General features: G+C 41.9%; 1 protein-coding gene across 6 annotated transcripts in view; it reads right to left on the bottom strand.

Annotated features, from left to right (window-relative positions):
* Positions 1-538: 538 nt before the first annotated feature.
* LOC148225406 (uncharacterized) overlaps positions 539-26305 on the bottom strand; it is a 67685-nt gene continuing 41918 nt past the window's right edge. For 4 of the 6 annotated variants that reach the window (XR_015807118.1, XR_015807116.1, XR_015807126.1 and 1 more), the window contains 2 exons: positions 21675-21753; positions 16058-17206 (listed from right to left, as the gene is read on the bottom strand). Coding sequence is in view for 2 of the 6 variants with exons in the window: in XM_088174091.1 (XP_088030217.1) it covers positions 17094-17206; positions 21675-21753 (192 nt within the window). In the remaining 4 variants the exon portion in view is untranslated. Of the gene's footprint in view, positions 1638-16057; positions 17207-21674; positions 21754-26305 lie in introns of those variants that run through there. The other 2 variants (XR_015807117.1, XM_088174089.1) reach the window with 1 other exon arrangement.

Below are 26305 nucleotides of genomic sequence, written 5' to 3'. Positions count from 1 at the left end.
TTTTTCCTTTGACTGAGGGTCAACCTCAAAGCAGTCCACAGCCCTTCTTCTCCCTGGTCACCAGGGAGCTGAGGGAACAGCATGAAGTTGTGCCAGGGGACATTTAGGTTAGATATAGGAAAAGGTTTTTCACCCAGAGGGTGCCTGAGCACTGGAACAGGCTCCCCAGGGAAATGCTCACAGCACCAGCCTGACAGACCTCAAGAAGCATTTGGACAATATTCTCAAGCACCTACTATGATCTGTGGGGCCTGTCCCTGCCAGGAGTTACACTTCAATGATCCTCATGGATCAGGTTCCTGAAGTAGAGCCATTTTCCAGTAACTATGCACTAACATTTTACTGTTAGTCTATGGTATATACTTCTAAAATCTAGCCTTTAACTAAATAAAGGAAAAATGTCTAAGCCAAAATTTCTCAGCTGAGAAATCCAGATTATTATTTTCAGCTACACACCATCCCCCCCCCAAAAAAAAAAATTGACTAGGTCTTCAGAACACATTTTTAATTTTTTTTTTAATTTTTAATTCATGTGGCAAGTTAACAGCTGAAGGGTGTGAGACTTTTTAAGCAGAGGTTGTGCTCTAGCCATCTCACATTATCATACATAACTGCTAATATATGAATAATCAAATATATGCAGTAGAATACAATTTTTAGATTTAGATCAAGTTAAAGAAAAAACACATATAAAAAAAATGCCAAACCCTCTAGGCCTCTATAGGGTAAATTAAAGCATTTAGTGAAAGGAAATACTGGCATAAACAAAGGCTTTGAATTTCAAATATCCTTCAAGAAGTTATTAAATAGAGACTCTACTGCTGAGAAATAAAAAAAAAGGCTGCATTTTGCCTCTATCAAAATTGCAGAAGAAATAGTCATTACATTAGCTTAGACTCAAAGTAATTTTTCCATTTTTAATGCCTTATGATTACTAAAGGTTTTTAAGCTCCTGAAGAAGGCAGCAACACATATCAAGGAGACAAAACTGGAATGCAAATAACTTTCTAGCTGTCTGTCAATCTAAGAGCAATATACTGAGCTTTACTCTATTTGAACCTTCATGGCTTTCCTGCAGGCTTCAGCCTGTATTATGATAAACTGTGCACATGATGATAGGCATTTGCATCTCCTCAGATTTGGCTCCCAAATTCAAAACAGATGTGCCAAAGCTCAGAACCCTCTTAAAAATCTTTCTACTGCCTCATGAAAAGTCTGGGCAGAATATTGCTTACGTCTGCTTAAGGGAACCAGTGAATACTCCTCTGCAAAACTCCTGGTGCCATCATCACTTGTATCACCAGCCCAAGAGCTGTCTGTCCCAGTGCCATTATTGTCTTCATCCAAAAATAATTGCCCCCTCATGGAGATGGAGCCGTTTTCTTCACCTAGATCACGTGCCAGCGCACGGCTCCTAGCAGGGTGGCCTTCTTCTAGTTCAGTTCTTCTAGCAGCTTGTGAGCAAGCACAGGTACAGCCTCTGACCCAGCATCGAGGAGTTTCTCGCCTCACCCAGTATCCAGCAGACCTTGCCATCATTCCCATAACGCTTCCATCATCAGGCAGTGTGGGAATCTCAGAGCTTCCACCATTGCAGTGTGTGCTCATAGGTGGGGCACGACTGCTGAATTTGTAGACTGCAGAGGAAAGCAACAAGATTAGATCAAGCAGAACAAAAAGATGCAAAACCAAGAAAAAGCTCATGTCCGATTGTCCATACATCACCTAACCACTAACTATTTTAAGTGCCTCATCCCATTTCCCCCCAGCATCACCATAAGCCTTTGAGAAAATAAATCAGTTATCACAAGACTTAGCTTAATTTTTCCAAGGTCAGAATTCAAGATTAACTGCACTCCATTTTGCTGGCCTCTGTTGTGAAAACAGCCTTTCTTGTCTCCTCATAAGGAGAGAGAAACCTCATGCCCCGGTTAACTAAGACTGAAACCAAAGCCAGGGACAATGACCAAAATGCTCTTGGATTTCAGTGTTCTCCCAGCTCCATACAAACCATCGCAGCAGTCGTGCAATCCATCTAGCATGCTAACTTTAACAGAAGGCTAGAGAGAAAAAAAAAATTGAAGGAAGGTAAAAACCTAACTACAAACCTTTCTTGAGCTTCAATACTTTATTTTGCCTTTCATTTCAAGAGCTTAACTCATTCAATTTACTGCCAACTCTTTTTATCACCTCTGCCTCTCCCACAACCTCCACCCCTCCAATACAGCAGTTCTTGATTTCTATTTCTTTGTGGTCTTTCTATCATCTCAGAAGTACTAAGGAAAGGGAGTTTTGACCTTGAAATATTGCTAGACAATCTTCCCAGACAATATTTATCAAGGCCCAGCTGTGGCCTTTGAAAAGGTTTTGTGTTGCAAAATCAAACCTGCTCCCAGACTACAGGAACTCCCACCACTCTAAACAGCAAGCACAGAAGGGTGCTTGGAGTTCTCCATGATCTGGCCAGGAAGATTGACTCCTCATGAGAGGAGGTCTATGTGTATAAAAAAATCTCTGCAATTTAGAGGAAGGCTTCCTGCACATGTAAGTTGGCAGTAAGGTCTGAAAACTGCCTACCTGTTCTAACAAAGGCACCTGGCAGCATCCTTGTCTTACAGTTCTGCTGCAAAGAAGCCTTTGGCTTCCTCAGGCTAAGAGCCAGTAGGAAATTACTGTGCTGCTCCTTCTCTAACTCCAAGCCACACTGGGTAGGTACAAACTCAGTAGATCCTACATGACATTTGTTCTAGGTGAGCTGCAGAGCTGATCTGCACAGTGGGAGGGTAAAATTGCTGAGGCTGGCAAGTCAAACTCAACCACTCCAACCATAGGGAACCAGCCTGAACTCCAAGCACTATATAAAGATGCCTTGAGTTAAGTTTCAAAGCCAGACATACTGCACATTAAAGAAGGAATTCTAGAGTAAGTACACCAAGATGATATTTCCCTGTTTTCTTCATAAGTAAACAGGAGATTTTAGGTCTTGGAGAAGAGAGCCAGAGCAAGGACACAAGACAACATTTTGAGCAGGTCAGAAAACAGCAGCTCTGAAAATGCTAACAGGACAGCCACAAGGGTGCCACCTACAGCTCTTTTACTTTTGAACCCTTATTTCAAAGGAGTTTCATGTGCATACAGACAAGACAAATGAGGAATAGCAGTTGAAATTAAGCAGCACTCATCCCCTTCCTCACAGATCACCTTGAAAAGTCCTAGGCTCATCTTCTCCTCGGGATGCAGGAGCTGTCTGTCTACGCCTTCTTCTCCGGGACCTAACTGGCCGAGGTCTGGCAGGCTGCTGGGCTTGGCTGTCTGCTGTAACATCCTCTTCCCCAGGGGAACCCAGGGCTCTTAGGCTGGTCTGTTGAGCCATTTTAATAGGGTCCACCTAAAGCTAAGAGTGAAGGTCAACAAACAGGGAACCTATCATGAAGCTACTGGTTTCACGAGAAAATGGGAAACAGAGCTCAAGAGCTATAAAACTCACATTTACCTCATACATTACAAAGCAAAAGGAAAGCCTTGGGGCTAAATCAACACCAACAAACCTTTTTTAGCATGACCAGACCTTACCTCACAATTTAGCCCTACTTCTTTGTGAAAGTGCCTCCTTTCCTTATTCCTAGGTAGGAACACAGTGGTATCTCCACTGATAGAGGAGGTGAAGAGGACTGGGGCTATAAGAAGCAAACAAACCACTGGAGGAGGAGCTAACACAGCATCTTCTCATTTGTAATCAGCAAAGCCTTTCCAGGCCTAAGGGAATGAGAGGAGAGACCACCAAACCTGTCTATGATGTTTGGGTCTTAAAGGAGCCAAACCAAGTTTCCTTCATCCTCAAAGAGGCAGAAAGGAAGGATGAACCTCTCCTTTGGCTGACATATGCTCAACATGGGGCCAAGGGTAGAATAAACAGTTTTTACTTCTTTGTAACATATAAGCATATTTTACCATACTGTTTTCTAAGATTTTTTTTCAGTTTTACTCTGTGGAAATGTCTGTCACAGTAACTGGAGTAGGTACTTCTTCCTCTCTTCCAGGTGGTACTATTTCCAAGATCTTGTGAAAATGCAGTCTTCTTTCTGGACTACCTGACCCTCGTACAGCACTCCCTAAGGTTCAACTAGCTCACAGATTTTCACTAGCTTAAGTGTTTCTTAGGCTTCTTCTAGCACTTTATGAATTCTTCTGAGACCTTTTCACAACTCTTTGAGGACCACGACTCTTCACCAAAAAAACCCTCAGGCCTGTAGTGAAGAATAAGCAAATTACTATTTGCACTGCCTTCCATATCTTTGGTAATGTACAAAGAGAAGAAGCAGATCTAAAATAAAGGACTAAACCAAAGAGTCATGTCCGAATCACTTGCCACTCAGTGTTTGAAAAGGCAGAGTTGCTAATGTCTGTGCATGGCAGTCTGTCCATCCACAGACCCCCAGGCTAGGAAATAGTCCACAATGGATGAGGGTGGATATGCTTTCCAAAAGTACTGAAAGCTTGATGAGCTTCCTGTGGACATGGGCTGTTTTGATATTTATGCTTATAATCATCACCTCAAAACAAAACAATGCTGAGCCCTGGGTCAGAAATGCAACTGGACTGGTAAATCTTGTGTTTTCTCCTTGTCATATTTCAGAAGTAGCTAATTAAATGCAGCCTTACTAAGTGACTAGCACCACACCACAGAAAGCTATCTTCATTTCTGGGCTCTGCTGTGTACGTGTTCAGCAATAAAATGCTTTTCCCCCTCCTGACCTGTCAAAGGCAAGGGCATCGTGTCATGAGTTAGTGCTGGGGGATGTGGGGGTGGGTAAGGAATGGTGGCCCAGAAGTTGAGGTGGACAAAGGCTCGATGATCCAGCTCATATGACCTAATAGACTGTGTCACTGCCTTTGGGAAATACAGGCCTCCTGACACATGCCCTTGGCTGGAAGGTCAGAATAGAAAAGGCCAAGCTCAGAAAATGAAGCCCTCCAGCTGAGAAAAATAATCCAACCATGGATTGCAGAAAGCTTTATTTTTTTCTCCAACTTTTTTTTTTTTCCAAATTTTCAGACTTGATGCGTTTCTGTAGTGCACTTCACATCTGATTAAATTAGTCACATTGCATTATGCCATATCAAATGTGACATGTTGCAATGGAATGTGAACAGCATATAAAGATGTACTGGCATCACAGAGCTGCTACCTGCTTCTGACACATCACTTTGTTAGCAGCAGGTAACAGGTCCTTCCTTATTATTTAGTCATGCTTTTGCACCTAAACAGTAGTTTCTTGTATGGTTACTTAATTTTGCATCAAATTAGCAATCAGTTACTCCAAGAAACTCAGCTACCCCACACCTGCCTGTGATAATACACAAGGAAGTATCTAATCAGGATTCAGCCCATCCCTTAAAAGCATACAAAGTATGCCAACTAAAGGAAGGCTAGCAAAGCGTAGAGCATATAGACAATTGTAACCTACAGAGAGCAGGGTAGAGGCATCATGTTATTGCTTGTGTGCATACAGTTAATATTATTTTGGGGGCTGCAGGAATCCCACCACAGGAAAACTCTAAAATGTAGCCCACTGACTAAGCACCTCCTGTTAGGCTGATATCAGTGCAGCTATACTGCGGGGCTCTGCAATGAATTGAAACTACTACACCAATGAAGGGGAAAGCAAAACTTTAATATGATAGTCCACCTTTCTTATGGTAAATTCCTGCCCCCCCGCATGGCAACACAGACCAAAGGATTAAAGAAAATCCATACTAATTTGATCTCAATCAGACCACTACAAATACACAGCCCAATTTGTATTTGCTCTGGACTTGATGTTTTATCTCCGATTCTTGCAGGATGGTTTGAAAGAGACGAGAACAGTTTCAGGAAGAAGGCCTATTGAAATACTTGCCAAAGAGGTTTTCTAGCTCATTGCCACTTTCTTTCATGTTCCTTCAAGTCAATACCAGTATCCAGTATATACTGGATAAATGACTAAGCCTTCCTATGAAATGACTACCTGAGCAGTCAACAAAGCCATTTCGTTGGGTAATCCTTAAAGATCAGAAAGGGGAAGTCCTTCTGGTACAGGTCTGGCTACACAGCTTATTCCATGTAACTTACTTTTCATATGTATATAATGAAATATATTTTATAAACCATGGAGATCACTTTGTATTCATCACCTGAGGATGTAAGCTTTTATGTTACAATTATTAATTGCAACTTTTTTCTCTTTTGCAGTACTGTGATTTTTTTGAACAATCTTGGTGGCCCCTGGCTCAGGGGTTTTAGGGAGCCATAGCACAGCAGCAAGCTCTCCTCACTTGAACAAAGCTCCTGTGACTGAAAGGGTTTAACTAGGTAGATGCAGTGGGAACTCCCACAACTCAACACTGTGAGACACTGCATGAAGCTGAAGAAGGAGGCTGGCCTAGCTGGGAGGCTTTGGTAACTCAGTCTCAACGAGTCTAATTGCAGTGCTCATGCTCATTACCGTGTGTTCCCTGGGGAAACTGTGTCCTATTCTGTGATTCTTTCACAGCGTTCATCTTTCTTGTTCTGGGAAGAGAATAACCAGTATTTGACGACTTTTATGGTGTATCTTTTGCAGTGGAAATCCTTTCACCTAAGGTATCTGGGCGCTGCACTGTCAGGTAAATACAGTTACAATATATATGTGAGAGGAATAGAGTGCAAGCTAGAATCATGAAAGTTGTACTCAGTCTCTTAACCACATTTTACATTATGCTGTCTGTTTTTCAGACACAATCATAACCAAAATTGTGTGGTCCACACATGCATGCAAATCAATGTTCTGAATTTTCTGATTACATTGTTCAGTATTATCTTTCTCACAGTTTCTAGTGTTGCCTGAGGGCAGGTATCCCCAAAACATGCATATGTGTGTCATGGTGTTCAGTGAAAAGTTTTTTTGACTAATTAAAATCAGGACCGTGGCTGTATACTTAAGAAGAAGCTAACATACCAAAGTGCCTGAACACGCAGATCTTGCTTGGGAAAATCCCCATGGAAGGGGTTCACCAAGAAGCCAAGCCCACTGAACTATTCTAGTGCCTCTGTAGCAGACCTCGGAAAGCCTTATAGAAAAAGCTGTAGCTGACATGGGATACATTTCTCTTTGCTTTTCCCATTCTCTGCAATTGGCTAGTTTTGAATCTTTTCCAGCGTGTGATCCAGAAAGGGAGGACCAGTCCCATTCATAGATTGTCCTGGCTTCCCTTTTCTGTCTTTCTGTGGTTCCTCTTTCTTCTCATTCAATTTGATACTTATTGAGCAGATGAAATGAATAACAAAAGGCAACTGTGTTGTAATTAATGCACATATGTAAAACCAGTGCCTGCATAGCTGACCTTTCCATTTCTGTATATTTGGCTGGGTATAAAAGAAACTGCCAGCACAATTTTCCATTGGCAATGATGTGTTTATGACTGTACCAAACTGTAACACTTTCTATTTTCTGGTGGATGAATATAGTAAGAAAGTTTGTGATTGTGAAACCAGGTCTGGATCTGAGGTAACCCAGTGTAGTTAGAAGTTTGACTCAGTTCCAGGATAACTAAGATGTGCTCTCAACATTCCCTGTATTCAACTGCTCAAGTAGTCCCTGTTCCAAATTTGGGAAATTTGAAAGAAATACATCAAGTACACAGATGCACATACCTGCAGCATGTCTGATGGAGAGCTAAGGGCTGATGTTTGAAGTAGGCTGATGGGTACAGACTCCCAAAAGAGAATCCTTGGAGGAGGAAGCTGTGCACACCACAAAAGGTGCCTCAAGCTCAAGAGTGTATCTCATGTTGGTTCTGAATTAGAAACACTATGGCTTTCCTCTTGGGCTATGGAAGATCTTTCTTGCCATATGTTATCACCAAAAACTGGTACCTTCCTACCACCCCTTACTGTCTATATCCATGGGTGGAATAAGTTCTGTACAACAAACTAGGCTTCTGAGGCTTCAGGGTTAAGATCACACGTGGCTGTATGACCTGGTCTTTGGCTGGTCACAACTTCACATGAATGTGGCATTCGAGCAGCTGCAGTCTGGTTTGGGATTGCTATAATTTACACCACAGATGATGCTGGCTCCTATCCAGGCCAGGATCTGGGAGGGCCACAGCCTTTGTGCTCACTGGTTGGCCCAGTAAAGATGGGGAAATTTGATGCTGCCCCAGCAGTAAAGCCAGGATTTTAACTGCCTGTTCAGCCATTTGATTTGTCTGGAGACCTGGTATGCGTATCTCAGTGCTGGGGAAAGTAGAAGAAACACAATTTAATACTGAAGTCACTGGAGTGGAAAAGCTGTGATATTGCTCTCCCTCTTCACCCACTTGTTTTAGTCTGATAAGCAAGGAGCATCCAAAGTGCTTCCAGGAACACATGTGCACACACAGATGTGATGATCACAGCATGGCCATTGGTGCAGCCAGAGCCGTGTGTTTCCAGCCACCAACAAACTGTGCTGCAGAGGCACATTCTGGTGGGAACAATGGGAGCAGGACAGGAGCTTCTGCCTTTGCAGGAAGAGTGGGAGGTTTAAAAAAGCCCTATGAATTAGGACTGCTATTGCTCTTATTAAAAAGATAGGGAAACTACTGTTTGGTCACTCCTGAGCTTCATGGTTGCCATTGGAGGGCTCAGCTGAATGGGGAGAAGGAGGAATTGTTATTAAGCCTAGTTAACATGAGGCCACGAATTTAGCAGTGCAGGTGTCTTGGGCTCTGTACAGGCAAAAAATAAGAGTCAGAGGCTGACTCCTTCAGGAGCCATTTCAGGTCCACTGAAAGGCTTTCCTTCCTGCCCTGGCTTCATGTAGTCCTCACAGGCACCACCCTGGTGACTCGGTCATTGCAGTTTGGATGCTTTAAGCTCAGACACCCTCACAAGTTACTGCAGGGCTACAGGGGACTGGTGGGAAATAAACTCGGTGAATTTTGCTGCAGAAAGGCATCCAGACATCTCCCTGTGTACTGCTAGGGCTTGTCTCTCGTGGAGCTGCCTGTTGTCTGCCAGCCCCTGGGAGTCCCTTGCAGGACAGCAAAGGCTAGTGCCTGCTGTTTAGGGGCAAGGAAGCAGAGGCAATGGGAGGTAAGGGTGGCACAGGGTCACAGGGTGGGCCAGAGGAAGGTTTAGAATTAATGATTGTGATTGACTATTTGTTTATTCTTCACCATTAACTGGCAAAGGCTGTTCTGACTGTCATTCAGAACAGAAGCAAGGCTTTATGAATGGGGAAAAGAAGATGCCTGAAGGACACCTTCAGCCCCCTCGAGATGCCATTGGTAAAACAAGCATGGTTAAGAGGCCACTCTCCTTGGTAGCCACCAAAGTCTGATCTGATGAGCACCCAGGAGGGCTTGTGAGCTCCCATAGCCAGAGCTTGCTCTGGATGAGCCCACGAGGTCCCTCCTGCTCCAGCTCCTACAGGAAAGAAACCTGTGTGTGTGTGAAGCAGACTCTAGAAAGGAACCAAGCTTTGGCACAAGGCCCCAGCATCTTGACACAACCTTCCTGAGGAAGACAGAGGAAAGGAAATCTGTCTCAGAAGAGTTTCTCTCAGTGCTTAGTGGAGCCTCTCTACGCTGCCACTGAAGCCCAGCACCCCTCACCTGGTATTTTACACTTCATACCCAGGCAGTAGGTAACAGCTTTGCTGTAGCTATGCAGCCAACTTGGGAGGATGTTTTCCAGTTATCCACAGCCAGGCATCATAGCTAATCTGCTAGCTACTGAATTTGCATATACACAGGCTTTAATAGCATGTGAAAGGCACTTTCTGTGAACTCTGTAGCTCTTATACAATGTTTTCAATTAATATGTGCTCACTCGAGTTAATAGATTTCTCCTGTAATATTTACAAGACTGTATGGGCTCTCTCTTTTGACTAATTAACACATCTTTAAATTCCTTTGACTAAAGCTTTTCTGGTTGTCTGGTGAGTAATATTTAATTTATCAGGCTTTAGATCCAACTATTTGGGGGAGGAGTCATAGGTTTATTTTAAAAAAAGTCTTTAATATTCTGTCTTCTTATAGTAAGACAATGTAGCAAATCTTCCTCTAAGTCATTTGGTATTGTGAAAGCTTCTATTTTATGTGTGCTTTCATTTTAATGGAGCCATTTCACCTTATGTGGGGAAGCCAGGGTAACTGTTTTTTTCAGAGTTGATGGTTCAGAGGACTACACCTTCACTCCAAGCCTGATTCTGCTTACAAGGGATACACAGCACCGTGAAAACTGGCATTGCCTTTGCCCCGAGAGACTGAGCACTGCTTTGTGATGAAAATTATCTTTGCCTGAAGCCAAAAAAAAAAAAAAAAAAAAAAAAAAAAACAACCAAAACAGGATAAAATCCTCTCCCATCTACCACATCTTGTGTCACTAGAATTGCTGAAGAACTGGAGACACAATCTTCTGTACTGGAAAAGTTCCTCACAGCCTTTCCAAAAAGAATAGATTAGAAGCTGATGCCTTCAAAACAGAGCTCCACACCTCCATAGCTAGAGGAGAACTAAGTCTGGTTTTCCTCACAATGACACCTCAGTATCAGCCACACATTTGATTTTCTCAAAGTGTACTTGTGTGCACTTCTTGGAGTGCCTGCTTCTGGACTCATGTCATCAGGCACGGACATCTGACTCTTTTTACTCACTTCAGCACCTCTGTGCTACAATTAAAGTTTATCCACGAGAATAGTCAATCACAGTAGATAGCACAGATCTTTGTAAGAGGAGACCTTTGCTCTAAGGAGCAATAAAAACTTCGTTTTAAAAAACCACACAAGTGGCATCTGATTTAGCAGCCTTTGAACTCAGCGGCCTGAGTGTGGAAGTTCAGGGTGTATGGCTATTTGTTCAGGTGGATACCACTGACACTTGGGGGTCATATTTTTCAGATTTTTTTTCCTATCATAACATAAGAGATTTCTTTTTAAAACAAGAAAAAATAAAGCTGACACCACAGAGAGAGTGAAGAGGACAATCTGTCTCTTCTAATCCTTGCAGGGGCTTTTGTGTTTAAATCATGCAGCATGATTGTCTCAGAATCTTCAAGAAGAGGTTTGAGTATCAATATTCACTAGTAAGTGTATCCCTACTAGGTAAATTGAAGCAGATTTCTGCTTTTCCTTTCTGAAAAAAAATCTGTTTCATAATGCTCCAAATATTACTTAAAATGCATTAAGTACTAGCATGCTTACACATAAAGGTAAAAAAGCAACAACACAGACTAGCTTACGCTTTTTCATCATTTTATTTCTATAGTAAAATTTACCTTTCCACATGGAAAAATAAAGCAAATGCTAATATAGCTCCCTAAATATACTTTTCATAATGACCTTATAATAAGCAAAGCTGGTGGCCTCACATGTTATATAGTTCTATTAAAACATAAGTGCCTGCTTATTAACTTCCCCTACTCAGACATTTTTGCTGAAGTTCTCGATACCAGGTGTCTACCCAAGCTGACTGGTTTTTAAAATCTTTTTTGCCAATTTTTTTCAGCTATTTTCCAATCTACTTTAAAAGCAAGGGTATTATTCTTCCCAAATTTAAAATTCTGGTAGTCTTAATGGCCTTATGCTTCAAAACAGGGATCTGATATTTGGCACAGTGTGACCTTTCCAAAAGGAGGCGACTTACCATGCAAACCCCTCAAACCATGAAGCATCAAGATTCTGAAGTGTTGGATTTTAAGTGCTTCATGTCCCAAGCTCTGGTTCCCATTAGGCATGGTCCAGACAAAAATCAAACAGCATTTCCTCAAAGTTTTCAAATTCCTGGCATGGATAGGTTGGAGCTGGGTGGAGATGCAATGCAAGCTCACGGAGCTCTTGCATGATCACAGTGGACTCCCAGCGAGGCACCAGCAGCCTGGCTCAGTGATAGTGGTTCTCATGGGTCCTTTGTTTTGCTGTCTCATTGGAAATATCAGAACCCTCTGAGCTGTTGAGGACCCTAATAAAGGCAGTGCTTTAAATAAATGCCATGCTATGTATGATACATTCATAATACTTACTCTCGTATGCACACACCTTATCTGAGAGTCATATGTATTCACATGCACAGATGCACATGGGTTGTTCTGAAAGTTCAGATTCTTTGTGCCTCAAATTCAGGACTTGAAATTCTTGAATACTTTGGATCTTTATTTCTGTGGGCATTAGTTCACCATTCATAAAGACAAGAGTCTTTTTTTATTTTATATCAGCATTGTGAAATTATTCTTGCTTACTGTTTGAGGCCATCCAGTTCTACAGTGAGGTGTACCATAAACATGTCTACAAAGAGATGAGGAATTCTGTCTTCTGAGCAGGATTTGAATGTTGTAAAATACATAAAACACATGACCACACACAAGACAGCTGAAGGACAACACTGGTTAGTTGTTCACACTTTCAGACATTGAGTCCTGCAAAGATCCAATGAAAGAAATGGAATTTGATCAGATAACAAAGAATCTTATTCAAACATGACATTCATTCAACGACAGTCTGAATTCTGGGTTTGAGATCTTAATACATGCTTGCTTATGCATCTTCTTTTTAATCTTGTATTCTATAATATTATTTTAATTTTGTTTGTGTGATACAATCTGAAGCGTGAAAGGCTCTCTTTGGCAAGCAAACACTGCCATTCATCTGTACTGTAGAATTAATTTCATTTGTGTCTGCTGAAAACAAAGCATGGTGAATATACTTCTTTTAAAGTGTGTCAGTGTAAAATGACATTTAACATAGAAAATATCTTCAATTAAAAAGAAAAAAGTAGTGAATAAGGGAAGAAATGAACAAAAGAAACAGTATGCCCAAGAAAGTACTAATTTAGACTAGCAGAGAGCTGAGAAGAGCTATTGAACAATTTCATTATCACATTCTTTTCAAAGAAGGAAGGCTCCTGCTTTCCTATTTCACGATAATTGGATGAAGAAATGTGGGTGGGAGCACAATTCATTGCAGAATTTGATGAATTATTTACTAATTAAGGAGAGAAACAGGATAGTATGAGCTATATTACTTTGATATGAATGTTCCTTTTATTATATTATTTATACACATGCAATTGTTGCTTTTATTAACTAAGAGGTTAATCACTTGAATGGGATGCTTTGCATTCTTTACAATTACATACACCAGCAAATTGGCTAATTTTATGTGAAAAAAATAACCTAGCAATTTTTCTAGTACTTATCTGTATGGTGCAGTTTAATAACATTTTTGCACTGTGTAAAATGAATAAACCAGCTGGTGCTGTGTTTTGGCAGCAGCACTGCACATTGCACCATGGCACACACGGGCTCAGGAGCCCTGGCCGGGGCTCAGGCGCACTGCAGAGGTGATGACACACAACTCCCCCAGGCTGGAAGATGAACCTGATGAAGCCCTGTGCATCCAGACATCCTGCTTATGGGGCAGGCTTGAGAATGACTTCAAAGGTGACTGCCTCGTTTTTTTCTGCAGCTGGGAGTGCCATTTTGTTCTAGGGACGTTGTTTCTGTAGCAAACCGATCTCTGTCGAGACTGGGTGAAATTAAAACTGCCCTGCTCTATGTGTCACACCCTGATAGTGCAGGGGATGCAGAGAACCCCTCCTGCACTGAGCCCTTCTGTTTCTGGGGATGAAAGACTCGTCCCTTGTGCAGCTGCAAAGCCTCAATGTCTCTGCATGCAGAGCCCTGGTGCCATTAAAGTGCCCATGAGCCTTCCCCCCCTGTACCAGCAGCCACACTGACACTGACAAGCCCCTTGATGGTAATTCCTCTGCTGCTCTTCCACAGAAAGCACATCCAGGGCTTTGTGAACTGGTGCTGTTCAGATAAGATCCAAATAATGGAAAATGTGCCTGAAGGAAAAGGATTTTTCATCTGGACATCTCTTCATATCTAGATCACCTCACCAGAACTCCCGAGCCCACACTGTAGCTGTCCATACCACTTAATTTTCTTTTTTTTTTTACACACATACAGATTGTTTTTAAAAAACCTCCAAACATATGGTCTCCAGACAGAAACACCTACCCCTATTTAAAATATATAAAAATATGAAAGGACCTCTGTTTAGATTCCACTTTTACATGTCCCACCCTTTCTTCCCTGATGCATATAAAGACATTGATATGTTAATATCATTTGTTAGTCATTAGAAAAGTAAGTAAAAGTACATGGTTTGGGTTGATGATGTAATAAGTTATTTAATGATTTTCACTGATTCAATGAAAAAGTATATCTTATTGTTCACTAGAGATGGGGGATGGGAAGTTAATATACATTTTGCTTTAGATATGAAGTATTTGGGGAGCATTAATGGATTTTTTTTCAATTGTAACCACATGGGGTTTTATTAAATTTTAAAATGAAAAAAAAAAAATGCAGATGGGGCAGCTCAGCCATCTAGCTCACTTTTCACATCTTCATAACACACCACAGTGCAGCCAAACCAAGCATTCATGACTGCAGTCTCGGGAAGGTCTGGGGAAAGCCTGAGCCCTACAGTGAAAGAGTCCATTCTCCACTGCCAGGAATGGACATTTTTTTCCATTTGTCAAACTCTTCCCTCTGCAAGAGAGCACAGGAACACTCTGACTCTTGTGGTTGTTCTGTGCAAGCATCCTTCTTTTACCATGCATTACCAGGACACAGCTGAACATGACCCAGGAATCCTCAACAGCTGAATCCAGGAGAAAAAACATTCTTAACGTGTCCAAGATGACTGAACTTCTCCACCAACTGGCAGCTGCATTCTGAAGAAGACACGAGTCAAACATAAGTATCCAACATACCCAGAAGAAAATTAAAGGGTGAGAAAATCATGATAGTAGGAGAGAAGCACAGTCTGTATTCTCCAGTTGTCCGTGGAAGAAAGCATGGACTGAAATTCAGGAGCATGACTGAACTTCAAATCAGGTTTGGCAGACAAAATTTACTTTCAGAATCAAATTTGGAATAACTATTTTCATTTCAAAATAGTTATTCCAAATAGGCAAACAAAACACACACATAAATATAAAAAATAAAAAAATTCTTATGGAACAGTAGTGGAAAACCTTCCATTTAATAATGTCAAAATATGCTAAGGAAAAGCATAAATATAATGACTATACCAGCCACCTATTTCATGGAGCTGTGGATGTATAATTCAAAGAAGTTTTCCAAGTGAATTTTCTTTTACCTTACTGAAATATTTAATTTCAGGAAGATTAAATTAAAAACTCCATCAACACTGACATCTTTCTCTTAAACATTTATTCATTAACAAATCTGTCTCCTTTTTTTAATGGAAAATCCATCAATCAAAACTTTTTTACTTGCCCCTACCTTTCTGTTGTTGGAAAAATCAATCTCCCCTTCTGGGCTGGGAGGCAGCCCTTATTTGTGGAGATGCACAAAAGGCTGGGGGGGGTACAGGGACCCTCAGGAATGGGCACCATCAAGCCTGAGAATCAGGGAGGTCTCGTCCCCTCAGGCACCAGTGCTGATGTTGAGCACAAAGCTGGGCTGGGGGCAGCAGCAGGCTGACCTTTCCTTCCTGGAGCCTCAGCATGTGGTATCACAGCACAGAGGATGAAGGTGGGGGAAGGAACATGCTCATTCCAGGACTCCCCCCACCCCAGACAGGCACAGATTCTCCTGACACACCAATCCAACCATGTAACTCTGGATTTGAGGGCTTATTGGATTCAAGGCATCCAGTCACAGCCTGAAGCTGTACAGAAGCCAAGGAGGGCTGAGCAGGGCTGCTGACTTGTAGCAAAGGCAGACGAAAAAGAACCCAGTAAGTAGTGATATCTCAGCTTGAAGGAATATGCTGAACCAGCTTTGCACTTAATTTTTCCTCATCTTGAACAGAAGAAAGGCAAATACCTCAACGGGATGTGGTGCTCTAACATCAGGAAAACCAAGTCACAGTTTTCCACACACGCTTTGATGTCATCTCATGTCCTTCCCTGTCTTTCCCAGCTTTAGGAATCTTGCTTTTGCTTGGGTACTGTGTGAAAGCTGCACTGGTCAAGTGAAGCTATTGTGATGCTTCAATATGGCTGGGCTAACTGTATCTGCACTTTTAAAATGAAAATTTAATAACAGTCCATATGGTTATAATTAAAGAAAAATCCATTTACATCTTAAAATGCACACGTTTTATTGAAACCAGGCTACATAAACACATCTGGAACACAGCTTTAGATGAAAAGCATATGCAGGGTCTGATCCTGTCATTGCTTATGCTGGAGTAAGTAAAAATTTACACCATCAAAGTCAGTTGACAGGTGTAAGGCCAATGAGAGATCAGAATCTGACCTTGGGCCTCTCATTTCAACAAACAGAACACTGCCAAGTTTCACTTCAATCTTGCAACTTGGAAAAGAGGGGAACCAAAAGTTTATAGCCCACATGAAGGATTATTGTATTACGAATAACTGAAGTTTATAGAAAAATTATTTCCAATGGTTAGACCTATGGTTCCAATCTCCACAAAAGCAGAAAGAAGAGCAGGCAGTAACTTCTCAGTTTTAGTAGATTTTTTTTATTGAGAGGTCTGTACTCTAGGCAATTTCCAGCATGCATAGCTAGAATTAGTCCATCTTCCATTCCACCTTTCCGAGTTTAAAATAAATGTAACTGCAAATAATTTTATCATATTTAATAAGTGGACTCTCCATTTTTTCATAGGCTTAACTTCTATTTCAGGGGTGCTCCACCCACAGATAAAGGATATGTAGAGCTAAAATGCCTGAAGTCCTGAGTACTTGCAACATGTCCTGAAATAAACAGGTAATACAACCTTTCATCTCTGCTCAGAAGAGGACCTCAGCAGTGGCACACAAACCAGACAGGTGGGCTCACTCCCTTGGAATTGCAGGTATCTTGGGGTTAAATGTATTCTCTTCCTAGCAGAATTCCAGAAAAGTTAACCAATACATTATGGCAGGATGTTAAATGTGCAATGTATTCCATTATGGGGCACAAGGCACATTCAAGATAAATACAGTCCTTCATATTTTTCTCATGTATATGTTCTACCACATGCATCCAGCAGGGCAGTAAATTAAAAACACTTCACTGAGGTAATGGTAGATAATTTATTCTGGTTTCACACACAGTTTTTAGCTTCCAGACATGAGAGGAATGACTCTCCCTTTGCAGCCAACCTTATCTCTTTTCCAGTGGGATTCACTTCTCTATTGATCAGCAAGGGCTCAGGATCTGTAAGATACCAGATTTTTAATTTCATAAGTAAGTAAAAATTAAAACCTTGTAATTCTAGGCTATGTGCTTTTATATGCATGTGTATGTTATTGTGCTGAGACAGGCTTGCTCTGCATCATGTTGTGACCAATAGGACAAACATGTGTACCTGCACACTTCCTTTAATCCACTGTTATATATATTACATATGTATAACAGTATTTTATATATATGTAAAATATTGTAATTTCTGGGATAGATTGTGGCCACCAGCTAGCAGTCCATCACTCTATTATGAACACATAAGAAAACACAGTACCTTATATTAAAAGCTGGAGGTGAATTTTAGGTTTGAAGGAATTTAGTTACTCAGAATAGAATTTGGTCCTGAGACGAAAGCTACCATCTTCACCTTTTGAAGCATGCCATGGGATCCTTAATGACCACAGATGGTCAAGGCCTCAGTTTTATGTCTCATCTTAGAGAGACAGAACAGCCTTTTATAGATCTAGATGCAACTAACTGCTGGCAAAAGCTGAAACTTTTACATTTAATGAAGCTGAGGATCTAAGTGCAAATAGCAACTATTGAACTTGTTATGGACAAACCCAGAGTCTGATTAAGTCCATGGAGCATTCACTCAAAAACAAGCAGCCCTTTGTGGTTTACACGTCAACTCTCCTTCACTGTTAAAGAAATCACTAAGTTCTCTGTGGTCTGTGGACACAAAAAAGGCATCTACTCTGCGCATCAGGGCCAAAGACTGTGCTTCCCGTGAAGCCTGCAAGCTGTGCTGGGAAGGAAATCTCATGGGACTGAGCATCTCATCTGGATACTCACCTGAGAGAAAACATAGCTCAAAACAAGACATTTGGCTTTTGCAATGCAATTACCTTGATATTCTCATTAATACAGCAGAGGCTGCTCTAGGGGCCTTACAGGATGGGAGGCATAGCCTGGAAGCTCCAAGTGACAGATGATTTTTGAGAGCCCCTGTGCCAAAAGAGGAGTGTTTCCCCAGGGTTTTGTGAATTACCTTTCAAATTACCATGATAAGGTGTGTTATTCTAAAGAGTTTTAGAGGGCAAGACTGTATGGCAACTCTGACAAAGCATACAAATAATCCAGGGGAAAAAAATAAGGTTGTATTCTTCAGCTTATCTTCCCTAAAAAAAACCCAAATATTGGCATCCAACTTTGGGATTTTTTGCGGCTATAATTCAGGGCATTAGGTTGGTTTAATTAACAGAATTTCTTCTGAATTGGGCCTGGATGTGTTGAACTCAGACCCCCTAAAGTTGTTCAGTTTGCAGGCCACTCATACAGCTCTCTGATGTTTTTGTGCTTTGCAGTCATTTTCTGCTGCTCCGCTGCCAAGCTTCACAATTAACTGGAATGTACAAACATTTCTCCTGGGTTTGACGGGAGCAGAGACCTGTCTGTGTGCTGAAGGTCATGTGAGAAGTTTCGGCAGGGTGCACTGTCTGAAGCGACAGCCTCTTGACATCCCCCTTGCAACCCAGTGTGCTCACTCTAGATGTTTTTTGACCATAGTTTGGCTGCTCTGAGTGTTTATTTTGGAGCTGGGAATGATACCCAAAAGGAGAGCGGTGTTTTTACTGCCCAGCGGGAGGCTGAGCCTGTGAATCGGATCTGATCTGACTCACCACTGTAGGAGAGAAAACAAGCACATCCTGAGCCTCAGTCCAAGTGTGGAGTCCTTACCTAAACCTCCAGCCCCAGGGAGCTCCAAGAGCTGGAGTTTGGCAGTCCTTGAGTCTCTAAAGCATTATCCAGAGACTTCTTCCCATGCAGTCACATTTTCAGCGAGGAGGCTTGCTATAGCAATAGGGGATGATAAGGATTACTGTGATTTTGCATAATTCTACGTAGTTTGAAGTGAGTTTGTATGGTTTGGGGGTTTTTTTGTTGTTGTTGTTGTAAACCACGTTGTTCCCCTTCTTGTTCATTGTGTTTAAAATACAGTTCTGGTTTATAATCTTTTTAACTTTTCCTAACACGTGAAAGCATATATTGAAGGAGGTAAGGTGTATGATGACTGATATTGCTAGGAATCGTTCATATCTAAATCAGACCTGCAACAGAGCAAAACAGCTCCAGTGGAAGACATTGATGGTGACTCACAGCAAAAGAGCCACTCAGGGCTCTTGGCTGTCAGGCCCTGACAAGCTGGGGGTGGGGTTAAATTAGAAAATCTCATTCTTAACTTCTGTGTATGGCTGTTCTTTATGCCAGAGCAGTTTCAAATCTACATATGAAAATCACTATAAAATCTATAGTATATTGTTACTGTTGAGAGCAGATAATGTTGACTTTGAAAGCAAAGACACTTTTCACTGTCGAGAAAAATGATATTCAGAGACAACTGAAATAGGGCTTAACTGAAGGTTACATGGAAGCTATGAAGGGGGCTCCAAGGGAAAGTGCTGTGTTTTCCCCTCTGTTATGGACAAAGATGAATGAAGGGAGCAGCAAGATTAGCAGGAAGTAATATTTTAAACCTGGAGACATAAGATAATAACTGGTCTGAAAACAGTCTCTAGTGAGCAGTATTAATAAAATGCCAGGTTCCTTTAAAAAATAAGAAAGAGTTGCTAATAGTAAAATAAAGAATAATAATTAAGTCTGTTTTTATTGCAACATCTTGCTTTTCTAAATATGGAAGCTCAAAAGTTGCATATCAGCAGACAAGCTCTCCACCTGTCGTTAAAAGAGTAGGTTGGTTCCAAGGTGTGATATGATAGACGTGCAATAATGTATAATATTGCACAGGGGCTATTTTATCTTTCTAAGAGCCATACTGTACAATACTGAACTAGTTTTGCTAGTCCCTCTGATGGATACAAAGTGCAAAGTGGTATCCATATGGCCCTATGGAAGTATAACATCACATTCTTCTGGCTTATACAAGTTTAATGGCACTGAATTAGCATGGGCTGCCCTTTGGTGCTAATTCTTTTTGCACTCAGGGGGTTAAAGGAGCTTCATACTATCCAGATGTTCAGTGGCTCCTGCAAATGAAAGATTAGCAATTTTTGCAACTGCTGCTCTTTCTTCTGCTCCCTTTTTAAAGCCGGTATTTTCCTTAAGAACTTGCCTAGTATCTGATTCAGAAGAATCTCTTCCCTCAGGTAAATCAATCAATAGGCTGCACAAGAAAAGGAACAAAATGTAGAGGAGGTAGGCCTGAGTTGTATTAATTTGTTTACAGGAATTGCCTTCCAGGGACCAATATATTCATCCCAGAGTTTCATTTTCCTCTGTGAAATAGGAATCAAACACAGCTTTATTTCAGGGTATAAAAATAAAATAATAAAAAGTAGCTCAAAGTTCTTCAAAACCCTCTGCATTTTTAGTGCTAGTCAATAAGTGTCCCTATTAATTTTTCAGATGAGACTATAGATAAATGATACAGGTATCAGAAATACAGCTCTTAATTCCCTCCTGCCACCAACAAGGCATCCTGGAGAGAAATAGAAAAAGTTGCCGAAATTCATTTCAATAAACAAATACTAGCTTCATATCTTCTAAGCCTGTCTTTTGTATACATAGGTTTACTGAGGTTCCTGCTGCTGCAAGAGCTGTTCAAGCATGGAATGAGTTCCAATGAGACAAAACCTTCTGCCTCAGCTGGCATTTTAAAACTTGTTTTCTTGCTGCAGCTCAGCTAGATTTTTTCTAACCTTAACAGAATTCCTAGATTTCACATCTTGCTCTAATATGTTCTTTTCCAGTGCTCCAGTTATGGTACAGGAAGCAATGAATTGTCTGAGGCAGAAAGCCATGTCGGATGTGTGTTACTAGCACCGTGACTGTCATCTGTGAAACTTCCCTAATGAAGACATGCACCAGGCTGCTCGTGGTGCTCTTCCTCTGCCTTTTGTGAAGTCCAGATATGCACTGTGCCTGGGAACAAGCTCCTTCTCATGCAGCTCCACCAGCTCCCATGCAAAGAAAACCAGGTGGAGATGGTAGCAGTTTGTATTAGTTAAGCCAGCTTGGGGGTATGCTAGTTATTTGCAGAAACCTTTGGCATAAATTTATGACTATTTGAATTAATTGCTTATTTAATTTAATAGGCACTGGTGTGTTTGTTTGGTGTTGATTCTCAGCACCCTGAGGACACTTCCAGCCTTTCCATACTCAGCCTTTTCCAGGGCCAACCCTGGGCATGCCCATTGCTCCAAAACAGTGAGGATCCTAGATATCATAATCTCCCAGTCTACAAGGGGCAGAGAACAGTTTGGGAGCACTGAGTAGGATAAAAGGAAAGAGGCACTTTGAGGGAAAGGATTCTTCCACAGCAGAGGACTCAGTTATGGACTTGCAGTGATTCCAGCGTGGCCCATCAGAGATGCACCACTGCAGCCTGAGACACAGACAGGTTGTAAATGGATCAGGACTAACATGGACCATAAGCAGGCTGGGCCATGGTGCTCATGAGCCAGGTCACACACACACTTACCCAGCATTGCTCCAGGAGTAGAGGTTATTGGCAGGGAGACAGCTGTGTGCTGAGGTCTCAGAGCTACAGTGAAGAGTAGCTGCAGAACAAGGGAAAGAGAGGGGGAGAAAGAAAAGCAGGGGGGAAATAAATACAAAAAAACAAGGACCATCAATCAATTTCACCAGTGTGAGAATCCCAAGGGATGGAAGAGCTGACTCTCTAGGACTTCTCCTGAACTCTTGTCCCCTCCAAAACATCTTTGCTATGTTAGTGGTTAGCTTATATATTTTGAAGAGATCCACAGAATTTTATTGTGATGTGCTCTGTTTAGCAGCAATATTTATCGCAGGTCAGATTTAGGATCAGGCATGGTCCAGCAGCAGACACTTGACCCTTGTAAGCAAATATTTGATTTTAAGTCTATATTCCCATTTAAGAAAAGTTATTTCTCAGCAAGAGGAGGACTAACCCTTAGTATATTACTTTTTTCTAACGTGACAGATCCTGAAAGCTGCTTTTGTAAAGCTCAGGCTTTGGGAAGGTGTAGGGAGCTCTGGTGACTGGTTAAGAGTCTCTTACCATTCCAGCAAAAGCAGCAGTCTGTAGATGTGGCAGGAAAGAGTTACAGCAAAGGGGGCAGGGAGCAATGGAGAAAGTTAATGATCAGATCGAAGAATCTCACTCTTGAAAACTAATAGCATTACCTTCGTGTTTGTAAGACCTACAAACTCAATCAGAGCATAGCAAGTGGGAGAGTTCACTACCTGGCACCACAGCCTAATTTGGGAATTGTGCAGAACAGTGATGAGAGGCAGGTATTTGGAGGGCACTGAATCAGCAGCAATGACAAACTCACCACAGAGACTTTGCTAATCTATCAGACCAGAGCTGCAGTTGGCCAAGCAGCTACATCAGATCCAAAGCCCTGTGGGTTGTCCCCAGTAGAGTGAGAAAATCATGATGATCTACTATTTTGGATATAGTTCTTTTTATTTTACAGAAATACATGAAGCCTTGCTTCCCAGACCATGGGCAGAGAACCAGACAACAGGAGCCTGTTTCACTTTTTATGGCTCCTGGCTTCTTCCAGTCAGCATTCAGTCCCCAGACTCTCTCTCCAGGTAGCTGTTTTGTTTCAGGGCCACATTAGTAGTACTCTTGCATCTGTCTTGTTTTACCTCACTGACTCTTCCCTCAGTTGCTCTGGTCTTTGTTGCTGTTTCTCGAAGACACTGAATTACAGACCAGTGCATCTGCCCATGGTTTGCTCTGCCAGCCACAAGGGACATGAATTGGTTTGTAGCTAATGTGGGGCTTGTGCAAATCCTACTTACTTTTTGGGTTGGGAAATGGTTCTTTTTTACCAGATCCCTGTTACGACATAAGTATATTTGTGGTTTTCTACAGTCATCTGAGAAGAAGGTGAAAGACTTGTCTCATCACCTGAAATTCAGTCCATCTTGTGCTTTTGCCAGCTGTCCAATGAAACAAGTCCCTCACCCGGTAGGAAATAGTACTTGAACCTCGAGCCAGTGTCAAGGGATGATATTCTATCCACCCCTACCCACCCCTCCAAATGCAAATCAAATATTTGCAAAAGTGAATGTTGTCTCTGAAACACCAGATACAACACGAGCTCTGTCCCATATAACAAGCCTGTGCAATTCAAGAAATATCTCGGGACAATCAAATTCTACAAGGAACTTGTGGTCGCTGGAAAACATCACAACTTCACCTCTTCCCCACTGCTTCTTTCCTCCACACAATGGGGAAGCCGTTTTCTCTCTCTGACACTCTCTGCCTTTTTATATCTCCCTTCTGTCACTCAGCTCAGCCATAATCCCACAGCACACTGTGTTCCTCATGTCTAGTTGGCTTCCTTGAGTCTGGCTGGCCTTGGATCACACTGTCCAAGGCATAAAACAACATTGGTGGACACCTCAGGGCAGGAACAGCATCTCTGTCACATCACAGGAATTACTGTAATTTAGGCAATAAAAATGAGAATACCCGTAAGGAAAGTCACCTTGGCTGTCCAGCTCCTTCTCTCCTTGAACTCCAGTGGCTTCTTGGCTGTTGAAATAATGTAGCACAGAAAGCTGGTCTCCCGGGCACTGAGTTTCTTCTGCTGGGCTCTAGCCAGCTGCTCTCTTTGCCTGCTTTCTCTCTTCATTGACAATTTATTGGCTGCCCTACACCTGGTTTGGTTGGGTTTTTTTTTCCCTCTTAAATTTTCTCTTTTCTGGGCAATCCTTGTGCTTGACTCAGCTGGCAGTATATTTCCTCGGTGCTTGAGCGGGAGCGTGTCGGCTCAAGGGGAGAAAAGAGACGTCCCTCCCTGAGCCTGCCACGGCCGTGCCTGTTAACATCAAAATACAGCCTGCTTGGGAAATGAAACTGCTCTTCCATTCCAGTGCTGCCTCCTGCTTGTACCTTTATACTTGGTTTGTTTGGATCATCTCAGAAGGCTCTGGAGGATGGTCTCAAACATCCAGGACTCCCACCTCACCAATGGCCTCTCCTCGCCCTAGGCTCAGAGCTTAGTTTCCCTATCCCCCCTTCCAGTTGCTATGCCCGGTGCCTCCCATGGGTATTCATTTCTATGCTCAGCTTCTGAAAGCATGTTTAAAATCACTTTACATTTAAATTAGCTAAGGGCCTTAATGTTTGGATTATGACTAAAGAGCAAGTGGGTTGTAACTCTTTCCTCTCCTTTGAAATTTAACATCTAGATTAAGGAAGGTTGAAATTTTTCCCTTTCCAGCTCTGCCTTCATCCTTTCTCCTGGCAGGTCCTCATGTCTAGCACCAGTAGGAATAAACAGCGTGTCCGTGCTTGGGACTAATCGGGACTGGCCACAGGATGTCACTATTACTCCACAAACACACGGAGAGCGAGGTGTTTGTTTACAGAAGGCCAGGGTCTGAGCTTTAGCTGTCTACAACTCAGATTTCGCCTGCCTGCTCAGCTCTGGGTTGGAATTTGAGGAGGCACATCCCGATGCTCCTCAACAGAGCCACAATCCCATGCAGAATTTGGGGAGGTGCATTAAGACACAACTTGCTTGTGCGTGAGTGTGCACACATCAGCTTCAGTTTGTCCTAACTTTACATAGCCCTTGGATTTCACCTTGGATATGGGAATCAAATGCCTGAAGTGAGCCAAGAACTGCTTGTTTCAAGCCAAAATCACATTAAGCCTCGAAGTATCAAATGGTTCCCTGTAAAACCTTAAATCAGCCCAGGTCCCCTCCAACTCAGACAAGGCTCATAAAACTTAGGGTAAAATTCAGTTTCAAGTTCATAACAAAACCCAAAGGCAGGTTTCAGGTTTGCATTTGGATTTTGTTCTAAATGTTTGTGTAGCTCTGCTCAATGCAAGGTCACAGGCACTGGGTGGGGGAAAGGCTTTTTAAATGTCTCCATTTTCCAAAACAGAGCTAAACACATGACTGTGAGCTGGTGCAGCCATGGGGTGAAAATTCAAATGCAGAGGTAGAAAGAAATGTCCATTCAGGAGAAATAAATCTTCATAAGTGGAGACAGAAACCAAGCTAAGTAAAACGTTCAAAAGAGAACATCCCTGTCCTGGGAAGCTGACTATCAATGTCTCAGCATAAGGACTCTTAGTCTCCTCTCCCTTTTACCTCTTCAACACCTTCTCCCTTCCTTCTTTCTTACTCCTTGAGATGTATGAGCTGCTGCACTTCAGATCTGATGTCTTGGGGAATCTCCAGCCAACTCCCAGGCCAGTAAATTTTATATTCACATCTTGCTCACAAAACACCCAAGTTCACAAAAATGTGTCCTCTGATTATATAATTATCTTTGGTTGAGTTCTGAGAACTTATTCCATGTTTACACCTCTCTATATTGAATTCAAGTGGTTTGTGGTTAGTGGTACCCTTTTTTTTCCTGGGGAAGCATTTTATTATTTGCAGAAAAAAACCCATATGTATGTACAAATACTATTATGTTCTTAATTTGTGCCTTTTTATTTGCAACCTTTTTGGTAGCACTGGGCTTAATTTTTACCCTTTGGATAATGAGGTAGCTAAAACCACCTGGGGTAGTGATATCCTATTCCTCTATAAGACAGGATTGTTTTTCTCAGTATTGGTTCAGGAATGCCTGTTTTGCAGGGCTGGTGCCATGATGGGTAATAGGCAGCAGGTGACTCATGTGGAAGAGAGACCTCTACAGAAAATCATTTTAGACAGACCTGTCTTAAAATATCCTACCAGGGCAGACTTCATGAAGGTTAGGTACATTATTTTGAGAACCAAACTTCACTGGTTTGACTGTGCTGGGCTAAGATCAGTTGGACAAAGACTATTAGAAAAATCTGGAAGAGGATTTCTTTAGTTTCTATGGAGCAGAAATATAAAAATGTATAAAAGTGGAGAGTTTCCACCTCTTATTTTGTGTTTGTCTTTTTCTGTAGTCTTAATGCCCTCTCACCAAGTCCTATGGGCTTTAACAATAAACCTCAGGCCTTGGCACTTGCTACATCTCACTGTTTAACTTGAAAGACCCTCGATTGGGACTTTGCCTGGTTATCTGGTGCTTTTTGTGCTGCCTCCTGACACCAAAAGATAGAAGGAAACATCATTCAACTAGAAGACTTCCTTTCCAATTCCAGCTTCCAGC

This window comes from Sturnus vulgaris, chromosome 1 (assembly GCF_052056855.1).
Source record: "Sturnus vulgaris isolate bStuVul1 chromosome 1, bStuVul1.hap1, whole genome shotgun sequence".
Taxonomy (NCBI): Eukaryota; Metazoa; Chordata; class Aves; order Passeriformes; family Sturnidae; genus Sturnus; species Sturnus vulgaris.
The sequence above is the reverse complement of the archived record's forward strand: the minus strand, read 5'-3'. Positions and strand labels throughout refer to the sequence as shown.